Source organism: Octodon degus, unplaced genomic scaffold, assembly GCF_000260255.1.
Source record: "Octodon degus isolate 3935 unplaced genomic scaffold, OctDeg1.0 scaffold00282, whole genome shotgun sequence".
Lineage (NCBI taxonomy): Eukaryota > Metazoa > Chordata > Mammalia > Rodentia > Octodontidae > Octodon > Octodon degus.
In genome coordinates this window covers 1,333,400-1,344,039 of record NW_004524858.1, presented here as the reverse complement: position 1 = coordinate 1,344,039, position 10,640 = coordinate 1,333,400, and the positions used below count along the sequence as shown (strand labels likewise).

The window sequence follows — 10,640 nt, the reverse complement described above, 5'->3', positions numbered from 1 at the left end:
CGCAGGGTAGCAGGAAGCTCTCCACACACTCACCGGACCTGGGCTAGGACTGGGTCTGGGCGTTCCCGGAAGTCGGCAGACAATGTTCATTCATTGTTATCCCCTTTTTTTGCTTAGTTTTGTCAGAGAAGGGTATTCCATTGCCATTTAAATATTGTAGGTGCATGAATTCAGCAAAATATTCCAATATAGTCCAGTAGTCCATAATAGTAGTGTGTAATCTACAGGACTGGCAATGTTAGAAGTTGTGCAACATGTACTTTAATGGAGTTTCTAGTATCCTGTTCTGTTTAGATCTGTTTCAGACTCCATTTCTCGTCTATGCTCAGCAGTCATGGCTTCCATGCTTTCCTGAGCTCCTCTGTTTATCTGTGTCTATTTTAATGTCTTTAGTCTTGGTATTTATTTCTTTTTGTTCCTTAGAGATTATTTTTTCTATTTCCACTTCCATTTTTTTTTTAATTCTGTTGCTATCTGATCTTCTCCATCACTCCGTGCTCTGGACTCTCTTGGGGAGACTGGGAATAGATCACATTTTGCTTTTACATCTTGTTATTTGCTGAGTTGTAATTTATGTTCTGTGGTGCTGCTTTCACATGTCTAATGTTATCAGCCTTATCACTGAGGTAGATGCTTTCCTAAGAGGTGTCTGCTCCTCTGGGTTTCTCCTCTCGGTGGACCACCATCCACTTGGTCATGGTTTAAATCTTCTCAAGGGCTTACTACATTCTGTTTGCTCGTATTATATTGAGGACTTTTGCATCTACAATCATTAAGGAGATTGGCCTGTAGTCCTCTCATTTTTTGTTTGATTCTTCTCTGCTTTTAGTATCAGGGCAATACTTGCTTCCAATTACCCAGATGGCATTGCTTCCCTTCCGACTTTATTGAAGAGTTTGAAGAGTAACGGCATTAGATACTCTCTAAATGTCTTGTGGAACTCAGCTGAGTATCAATGAGGACCTGGGTTTTTATGTGTTAGTAAGTTTTTAATTATATTTTCAACTACATTAACTGATATTAGGTTGTTTAAAACTTTTGTATCTCTTTTATTCACCTTTGCTAGTTCATACATATCTAGGAATCTAATCATTTCATCTGTCTTTTCCATTTATTAGAATAAAGTTTCTCAAGGTAGGTACTGAGTTTATGTATTAGGTTTTGTGGCCAGCTCAGCCCACCCTGGGAACAGGGCTGGTGCAGCTCATGGTGCTGGGGATTAAAGCACAGTTCCTGCACTTGCCTAAGCTTGTCTAAGCAGGTGCTTTAGACCACTGAGCTATCTCACCAACCCCTCGAAGTAGGTATTGATGACGCTCTGGATTTCTGCAGGATCTGTTATGCTTTCACTCTTTTTGTTCCTATTTGCATGGGTTAGAATCTTTTCTTTCCTTTTCTGATAAGGTTAACTACAAGTTTATCAACTTTACTTAATCTTTCAAAGAAACAAATCTTTGAATCATAGATTCTTTGTACTGTTGTCTCAGTCTCAGTTACATTAATTTCTGCTCTGGCCTTTATAATTTCTTCCCTCTTACAAGCTTTTGGCTTGTTTTGTTCTTTTTCTAGAAATTTGTGAAACAATATTAGGTTGTTCATTTGAGCTCATGATTTTACTCTGTACTGGGGAAGTTTGAGAGGCATAGGGGATGAAACAGAACAAGATATGAATAGAAATATAGTTGAACTAAGGCTAGAGGACAAACGATGATCACACAAGCTTTGGAAAGCTGGGAGACAGGGCAGGAGAGAAAGAATGATGGAGAAATTAAAGGATTATTGAAGTGAATCACAAAGGTTAGGGACCATTTTCACTCACACGAAGATATCCTAAGATCAAGAGAGCTAGTTAAGGGGCCGGAGAGATAGCACAGTAGAATAAGCACTTGCCTGGCAAGTACAAGGGCCAAAGTTCAGTCCCCGGTTCTGAGACAGAGAGAGAGAGAGAGAGAGAGAGAGAGAGAGAGAGCTAGTTGGGAAGTATGAGAAAGAAAACAAATAGAACAAAAGAATCTGAAAACCTAAAAAAGAAAGATTAAAAAGCAAAAAGTACACATTCAGACAATAAAAGGAAAACAATGCACACAAACAAAAAAAAAATTCCTGTGGCATCCACTGTTCTGTGGCAGTGTCCAAGTCAGCACCCCACCATTTCTGCGACAGCATTAGTGCTGGATTGGACATGGCACTGATCTCGTCCTCTGGATGTGGGGGCTGTGGCCAGTCTAGCCAGCAGTTTTCTGTATGTCCCACCCATCAATCCTTATCCTGGTTGCATCTGGTTTGCTTTCCGGGTTGCTGTGGCATGCGCCAGCCGAGACAGCCCAAGGCTGCTCCCCATCGCGTGCACAATGGTCCCCTCCCTGGCCTTGTACAGCCTGCTCTGCTCCACACTCCTGGCTCCTCCTGAGCTCTGTCCTCCTCGTCCCACACCGCACTGGTCATCACAAACCTGTCCCACTCTGGTTGTGGCAAGTTGCAGGGAATCCCAACATCCTGGCCCAAGCATGCCTGCCCTGTTACTCACAGGGCGAGAGACTGCTTGGTCCCCACTCTTCATTCCCTCAGGGCCGATCTCAGCTCAGAGAGCACTGCTGAGTTCCCAGCCCAAGGCCTTGAGGGGTGGTCACAGTGGGGTGGTCCACGTCACTCTCCTGTGCCAGTGAAGGAAGAGCTGCGTTCTTGCACTAGCAGTCCTCAGTGCCACAGTCAGTCCCCAACCTTGCTAGGGCTTCCAGTTCATGAATGTGGTGCTCAATAAGAAACTGAGAGAAGAAGAAAGAAGAAACTTGCAGTTTTTATCTTTAAAGTAAAATTAAAAACTGGCAGACAATCAAGGAGGAAGAAGTCGCTCACCCCTGTGTTTGCCAGTGAAGTTTCTTGCTAGGCTGCAGGGTCCTGTGTCTGCAGGAAATCAGAAGAGGTGAGGGGCCCTAAATTCTCTGTCTGCCCTGTTGGCTTGAGTGGGCAGCACCTTGGCCACCTCTGCCTCTTGGGGTGGGGACTTCTTGCTCTGATCCTGACCCAGCTGGTGAGAAATCCACAGGCAGCCCTGTGATATGGGTCATCTTTTTACAAAGTCCAGGCCTATGTTTTGTTTGATCTGCAGGTCTCTTATTTCAGAGTAATTTTGGTAATAATTTTGCATGTCCCTGCCTTTCTTCCAATTATGTGGGTTCTCAGTTGGTTGCCTCTGAGAAGCTCCAGTGTGAGTCCTTTACTCGGCCATGCTGAATCTCGTGCTCCATCTTTTCTGTTTGGATACCCAGCAGCATGACAAAGACTCAATCTGTGCTTGGAAGATTTTGGCTTTCTGAGAATGTGTTCAACCTCTCCTGAGCCCTTACTCTGCACAGCCATAGGTACAGCCTCTGTTTAAGCTGCCTCGCACCCTCTCCTGTGCCCAGGCCTGTGCCTTGTAGCATGTGGGGTGTCCATGTCAGGCATATCTTCATTTCAGGAAGTTTTTGGGGTTTTTTATTTTTATTTTTAGAGAAGGGTCTACAGGGTGTTCAGACTGCTAGATCAGACTCATAGTGATCTTCCTGTTTACAGCTTCCCAAGAGCTGAGGTTACAGGCATGTGCCACTACACCCAGTCTCAATTGCCATCTCAGTGTGCCCTTGGGGCGGGGCTGGCACAGCAGGCCCAGGGATCAAAATTCTCCCCACACCCCTGCCCCTGTACATGCTTGCACATGCTTTAATCCACTGAGCTATTTGGCCAGCCCCTTTGTTTCAGGAAATTCTTGGCTGTCTTATTACTTTCCTCATCACTAGAAGAAAATACAAGACATTCTCTCTCTTTTTTTAAATAATTTTATTGAAAAACAAATAGCAATGAGACAGTTTCAAAACCAATCAGTAGGGGCCAGGGAGATAGCTCAGTAGAATAGCACTTGCCTGGAAAGCTCAAGGGCCTGAGTTCAATCCCAGGTTCTGCCAAAAAAAAAAAAAAAATCAGTAGGATAGTTTCAATAATAAATACATTGCACATTGTTGTTTCAGTGGTTATTCAAGGTACAAGATGCAGACATGACATCCCATCCACAAACACTACTAGAACAAATCTTATTCATTGAATTAAGAGAATGTAGCTGTATATCTATCCCAACTATTTTGAATATACAGATACAAAATGGTCATTCATTTATATCCCTTTTTTATGTTTAGTTTTGTCAGAGAAGGGTATTCCATTGCCATTTAAATATTGTAGGTGCATGAATTCAGCAAAATATTCCAATATAGTCCAGTAGTTCATAATAGTAGTGTGTCATCTACAGGACTGGCAATGTCAGAAGTTGCTGACCTGAGCCCTTTACAGCCCAGCATGACAACATGGCTTCGCCTCTTATACCTTGTTTTTTTATCTTTCTGCTGGATGGTTAAGACCAAGATAAACCAAGACCTATATAACAAGAAATGTAGCTTTTGTATCTGATAAGGTCAATCAAATCCCCTCAGGATTTATCCAAATCCCTGTACCGCACTTTGTATATCTTTTGTCAGTGTCAGCCATGTGGATGAGTCATGGCCATTGCTTGACCAATTTGCTCTCTGTGAAAGCCTAAGAGAATGTTTTCTCTCCATGTGACTCTCCTTAGGCACACTCTATATCATCAGTCACATTCCTCTGTGGCCCCATAATCTCCTTGATCAGAAAATTTGGGACACAACTGAGTTACAGGATGTTACAGTACAGGTTCTCCTATGTCCTGAGTCTTCACTGCCCTCAAAAGGCTAGGGCCAAAATGTTGGCTGTCCTTGCAGCCCTTCTTTTTCTCTAATTTTTGGTCTGTAGATTTAGGTTGTTAACCCTCCAGAAGAGAAGCTTATTATCACCCTACAAGATATGCAGTTGGGTTTAACCTAAAAAATTTCTATTTGTCTGAGTATCAAACATCTTAGGAGTAATATGGAACAGGTATTTTCCATCAAGTATTGATATGTTAAACATCAAGTCCTTACAGAATATGAAGGAAAATTTTTTTAAATAAAAAAATTTTAAAATATGAATAAACAATTACATATTTTTACACAGAAATTTAGAAATCTAAACATATACAGCATTGTAACAGGACAGTCTTACGACATTTTTTCTTGTATCTATTTTTCATTTATTACCCCTTATTTTAAACAAACATTTACTTGAGAGACAGTATGGAACTAATTGGTATGTCATGGCAAGCAGTATGTATTTAGAAAACTAGAAGGATGGGCATTCCAAGCATGGCTCTACCATTACACATTGCTATCTTCAGTGCAGTTACTTGGTTCACAGGTATCAGCATGTATAGTTAGTCCGTGTGAGAATCCTACCAATTAACTGCTAGTTTCAAAAACCTGCTGATGTTTCTCAGGATCGCTGCCTTGCCCATCTTCAAGACATTCTCAATATGAAGAAATTCTGCAATGGTTCCCATCTTAGAAGCTTCCATCCTTGATGTTTCGCAGCAGGGTGGATGGACCTTGGCAGAGGAAAGGCATTCAGCTCATGTTGGGCAGAAAGCAGAGAGAGAAGGAGGGGAGGGGCAACATGAGGGTCCAGGTCACACCTTCAGAGACTCTCTTCTGCCTACAATGCACTTCACAAGAACAAGTCAGTTATCATGCCCCCATGATTGAGTCACCTTCCAAACATGTGAACTCTGGGGACCATTTAGATCTCAATCATAGCATAGACAAAGGATCGAAGGTCAAGTGGGTGGGCTTTGGCAAGGTTTGCTGCCCTTGGAAAAATTCAGGAGGAAGGAGAGGAATTACTCCACTAAGTTTTGAACTGGAGAAATTGTAACGAGGACGGCATGTGTGTAACTTTCCATCTCCAATGCAGTGTGCAGGAGGTCACTGTTTTGCTCACAGTCGCTAAGAACACATACGCCTGCACTCTCCACTCCTTTCTCCACCACAATGCACAACGCATGCTTCTTGCTCCTCAGACCTCCTGGATGGGACCTTTGCACACTCTCCAGCCTAGACCATCCTTATGAACTTCTCCTGCCCAACAGATGCAGCAGGGTGCCCAGCAGACTCTAACTGTGATGTCAAGGAGCGGGAGCCTTCCGCCACCTGGGGGAGTGCTGTCTAACAGCAGGACCCTCTCACGACGCAGCCTCACTCTGCCTCTGGCTCGCAGCAGCGCAGTGCAATGCCAGGGTCTTCTGACAGAGGAATGGAAAGCAGACTAAGGCCTCCAGCTGGGCTAACAGCTGGGGTGGACTGTGGGTACCCTTGAAGATATTATTGTACTTCTGCGCAACCTGTAACGTAGCAGGCTGTCTGCACTAGCTGCCTGCTTTGTGCATCGCTGAGTTTCTGCACTCCCAGCTCTGGAGCAGAGGTTGAGGTTATGGGTGCTCCGGACACTGTCCTGCATGGCTTTCCCGTGTTTGTGTACAGTTTAGATTTTCTTTTATTTTTCTGTTGATCCAGAGATCCCCCTGTATTCACATGCAAAGTATCTGCTTTATAGTGCTGATTCTCCTGAGTCTTCAGTTGGATTACTCAGAATCTCCTTCCAGTCTGCTCTCTTGCCCTAGAATCTCCAGCTAGGTTTGTAAAGACATTATATCATGAGCAAAATAGATTTACACAAAATAAATAAGCTACTACAAAAGGAAAGAAAAAAGCAACTTGAGCAATTGCAAAAACTAAATATTCAATATTGTTTATTAATATATCTGACCAGAGGAAACAATTTTAACTCAATAAAGGATATTTCCAGAATGATAAAATAAACACCACATTTAAGGTTTCACACTTAAAGGCAAGAAATAGATAAGAGGGGCTGGCCAAATAGCTCAGCAGATTAAAATGCCTGCAAGCAGGCGCAGGGGCTGGGGGTTTGATCCCTAAGCCTGCCACACTGGCCCTGCCCCAGGGGTGCGCTGAGACAGCAATTGAGACTGGGCATGGTGGCACATGCCTGTAATCCCAGCTCTTGGGAGGCTCTAAACAGGCGGATCACTATGAATCCGATCTAGTAGTGAGACCCTGAACACACTGTAGACTCTTCCCTAAAATACAAAAAAAAAAAAAAAAAAAGAATTAGACAAGAATCCCCAATTTATCAACACATTGTAGTTCCCATGCAATGTACATTGGAAGAAAGTAGGAACTCACAGAAATATTATACTGAGAAGGAACTATTTAAAAAGGTGTTCATGCAGATGATATTATTGCATAAACATAAAACTTAAGTAAGGTAGAAAGTTATTAGTGGCCTTAAGTGCTGGCTATTGTAAAAAGAACACAAATAGATGACATTATAATAGTTCAAGTGATGGTGATGAACATGATGTGACATACCATTAGTACAGTCTAGTCACCTTACATACAAGATTTGAGGAAATTCATTTCTCTGGTCTAGAACACCAGATCATGGAATAAGGTATATATGATACAGAAATTCTTCACTAGACACTAAATCTAGAGGCTGCTTTGTCTTTAACATTCTAGGCTCCAGAACTGTGAATGATAAAATTAATTTTTATGAATTATCCATTCTAAAGTCTTTTATTGTAGTATCCTGAATTCAAACTGGCAGTAGGGCTTTTGGATTTGCTCTGAGACAAGAAAAATTATATTGGGATTATGGAAGATAAATACAAAGGAGACACAACTTTAGGTATTTAACTATTTACTATGCAGTATTTTACTGTTTAGCCATTTAACTATGCAGAAAATAGTCAATATTATTTAGTAACAATTCTCTACCCAAAAGTATTTTATTCATTATCTACATCGCAAATGTACTTAGGCTTATCCCATGCACAACCCATAAGTAACCTATGAATAACACAGAACTGCTGAATTTTTTAACTTCTCACCAAATAGGGACCAGTGTGTGAAGTGTCCAGACCACCAGTATGCTAGCCATGACCAGACAGTGTGCCTCCAAAAAGCCATAACATTTATGGGCCATGAAGACATCTTGGGAAAGACATTAAGCCTTACAGCCTTGTGTTTGTTTATGCTCACAGCTGTTGTCCTTGGCATTTTTGTGAAGCACCGAGACACCCCAGCAGTCAAAGCCAACAACAGGGCTCTCAGCTACTCTCTGCTCATCTCTCTCACCTGCTGTTTCCTCTGCTCCTTGCTCTTCATTGGCCGTCCCAACACAGCCACCTGTATCCTGCAGCAGACCACATTTGGACTTGTGTTCACTGTGGCTGTTTCCACTGTCTTGGCAAAAACCATTACTGTGGTGCTGGCCTTCAAGGTCACTGCTCCAGGAAGAAGAATAAGGAAAGTGTTGATATCAGGGTCCCCTAACTTTATCATCCCCATCTGCTCCCTGATCCAGCTCACTCTCTGTGGAGTCTGGATGGGGACAAATCCACCCTATACTGACACAGATGCTCACTCTGAGCATGGCCACATCATCATCATGTGCAACAAAGGCTCCCTCACTGCCTTCTACTGTGTCCTGGGATACCTGGGCTCCCTGGCCCTGGTGAGCTTCACTGTGGCTTTCCTGGCCAGGAACCTGCCTGACACCTTCAATGAAGCCAAGTTCCTGACCTTCAGCATGCTGGTGTTCTGCAGCATGTGGGTCACCTTCCTGCCTGTGTACCACAGCAGCAAGGGGAAGGCCATGGTGGCCATGGAGGTCTTCTCCATCTTGGCCTCCAGTGCAGGGCTGCTGGGCTGCATCTTTGTCCCTAATTGCTACATTATCTTATTAAGGCCAGATAGCAACTCTATTCAAGGATTCTGGGATAGAACTTTTTCTAGGAGAAAAGAGCCTTCTTAAAATTTAACTCATGAGTAGCCTAAGATACACACAGAGGGCTTACAGACAGCAGCACTCCATGGTAAAGATAGCATGCTAAGTATGATCTGGGATTCCATTTAGTGGAAAGCAACACTCACGTCTTTGTCGAACGATATTGTGCTCATGACAGGCTGCAGTCATTAAACCATCATTATTTAATATCATTTTTCTTTCATCCAATTAAGTTTACAGGTATCTTTGCCCTTCTTGGTTATTTTTATTTGTAGAAGTGACCTTCATATATGCTCCCCTTCAGTGTTTGTAAATATATTTGCAAACTTATGTATCACATGAACCTTCTGTTAATCTAGCCTTGGTTACCCGATTACTCAAGATTAATTATAAGATCTTTAATTTTTCCAGAAATGTGAAATACTGCCTTCTTAATACACCAAATTGCTACATGTACACATATGATTCTGAACTATTTATGATGTTTCATTTATTTAGTGCTTAATAATTTAATATTTCATAATTTTCTTGTGAGGAGAAATACATACTTGTTGAATCAAACTCAATTTGGCCCAAATCGGAGTCATGCATAATGACTCTTGGCATGGCAGTCCTTCCATAATAAATTTAAAAATAACATGATATGCAACTTAATTTAGGAATACTTTTTGTAACAAACATCTAAGTTTCAGCCAATCATAGAAGCTGAGCCTCACTGAGCCATAAAAAGTCAGTGCTGGCAGGCAATTTGGAGCACTCCAGTAATCCCAGCACTTAGGTGGCTGAGGCAGGAGGATTGCTACGAGTTTGAAGCCAGCCTGAGCCAAATAATGAGTTCAGGGGAAGCCTGAACTATACATTGAGACCCTGTCTCAACAAACAAAAGAACAAATTAAAAAGTCGATGTTGAAATTAGGCAAACACCCAGTGGTACCAAATCCATTTCTTTATGTACTACACTTTTTTATTTTGAGACAAGGCCTTGCTGTTTTGTTCATCATTTGAAGTCTCGGGATCCAGTTACTGAACTTTTTTAAAAAAGAATAAAAAATAGTAAAACAAAATGAGAAATGAGGCTGGTGAGATAACTCAGCAGTCTAAAGCTCCTGCTTAGGCAAGTTTAGGCAAGTGCAGGGCCCACGGTTCGACCCCGGCACCACATGCAGTGCCAGCCCCACACCCAGGCTGGGCTGAGCCAGCCTCAAAAAGAGAAATTAGCAATGATACACAATTTCAATAAAGAAAACAATAGGAATTCAACAATGGTTGTTATGCTGCATAATGTAGTCTTTAAATTAGTTGTTTGAATTACCAGATATAAACACTCAGAAGCAGCAAAAAAAAAGTTATAAGAAATTAAAAGAAAAAAAAACATAAAAATTTAAGTATTAACTGCTCTGTTCACTAGACCAGCAGAAATCAGTGGTGCAATTACCCAAGCCATACCGTATGTGTACATAAATATGTCTTTTTCCCGTCTTCTTTCCTTTCCTTTCCCCTTTTCCTCATCCCAGTTATTCCTTCACTTTGAGCGGATTCTTTCCCCTTCATAGTCTTTATTTTATCTTCCAGATTTTATTTAATTTTTTAGGTCCTTGCAGTAGGGAGAAAAGACGATGTTTCTACGAGTGGGCCTGATTAATTTCACTTCACTATGGTCTCTAGTTGCATCCACTTACCTATGAAAGGCCTCAAGTTTATCGTCACATCTTTTTCATCCATCCCTCAGTTGATGGGCATTTCAGTTGCTTTCAAGATTTAGCTCTGACCAATTGTGCTACAATAAACATGGGTGCACACAAATCGCTGTGCTGTGACTGTCTCAGTTCTTCTGGAAAAATACTCAGGACAGGAATAGCTGGCGCGAATGGGCCCTCCAATCCTAGCTTTTGGGACAGCTCCACACTGATTTC

The 10,640-nt window shown here is 42.0% G+C and overlaps 1 protein-coding gene across 1 annotated transcript in view; it reads left to right on the top strand.

Annotated features, from left to right (window-relative positions):
* The window catches only part of LOC101584532 (vomeronasal type-2 receptor 116-like), a 24,550-nt gene extending 15,796 nt beyond the window's left edge, over positions 1-8,754 (top strand). Inside the window, exon 3 of the mRNA XM_012512848.1 lies at positions 7,982-8,754. Coding sequence (XP_012368302.1) covers positions 7,982-8,754 — 773 coding nt within the window. The remainder of the gene's footprint in view (positions 1-7,981) is intronic.
* The last annotated feature ends 1,886 nt before the right edge of the window (positions 8,755-10,640 follow it).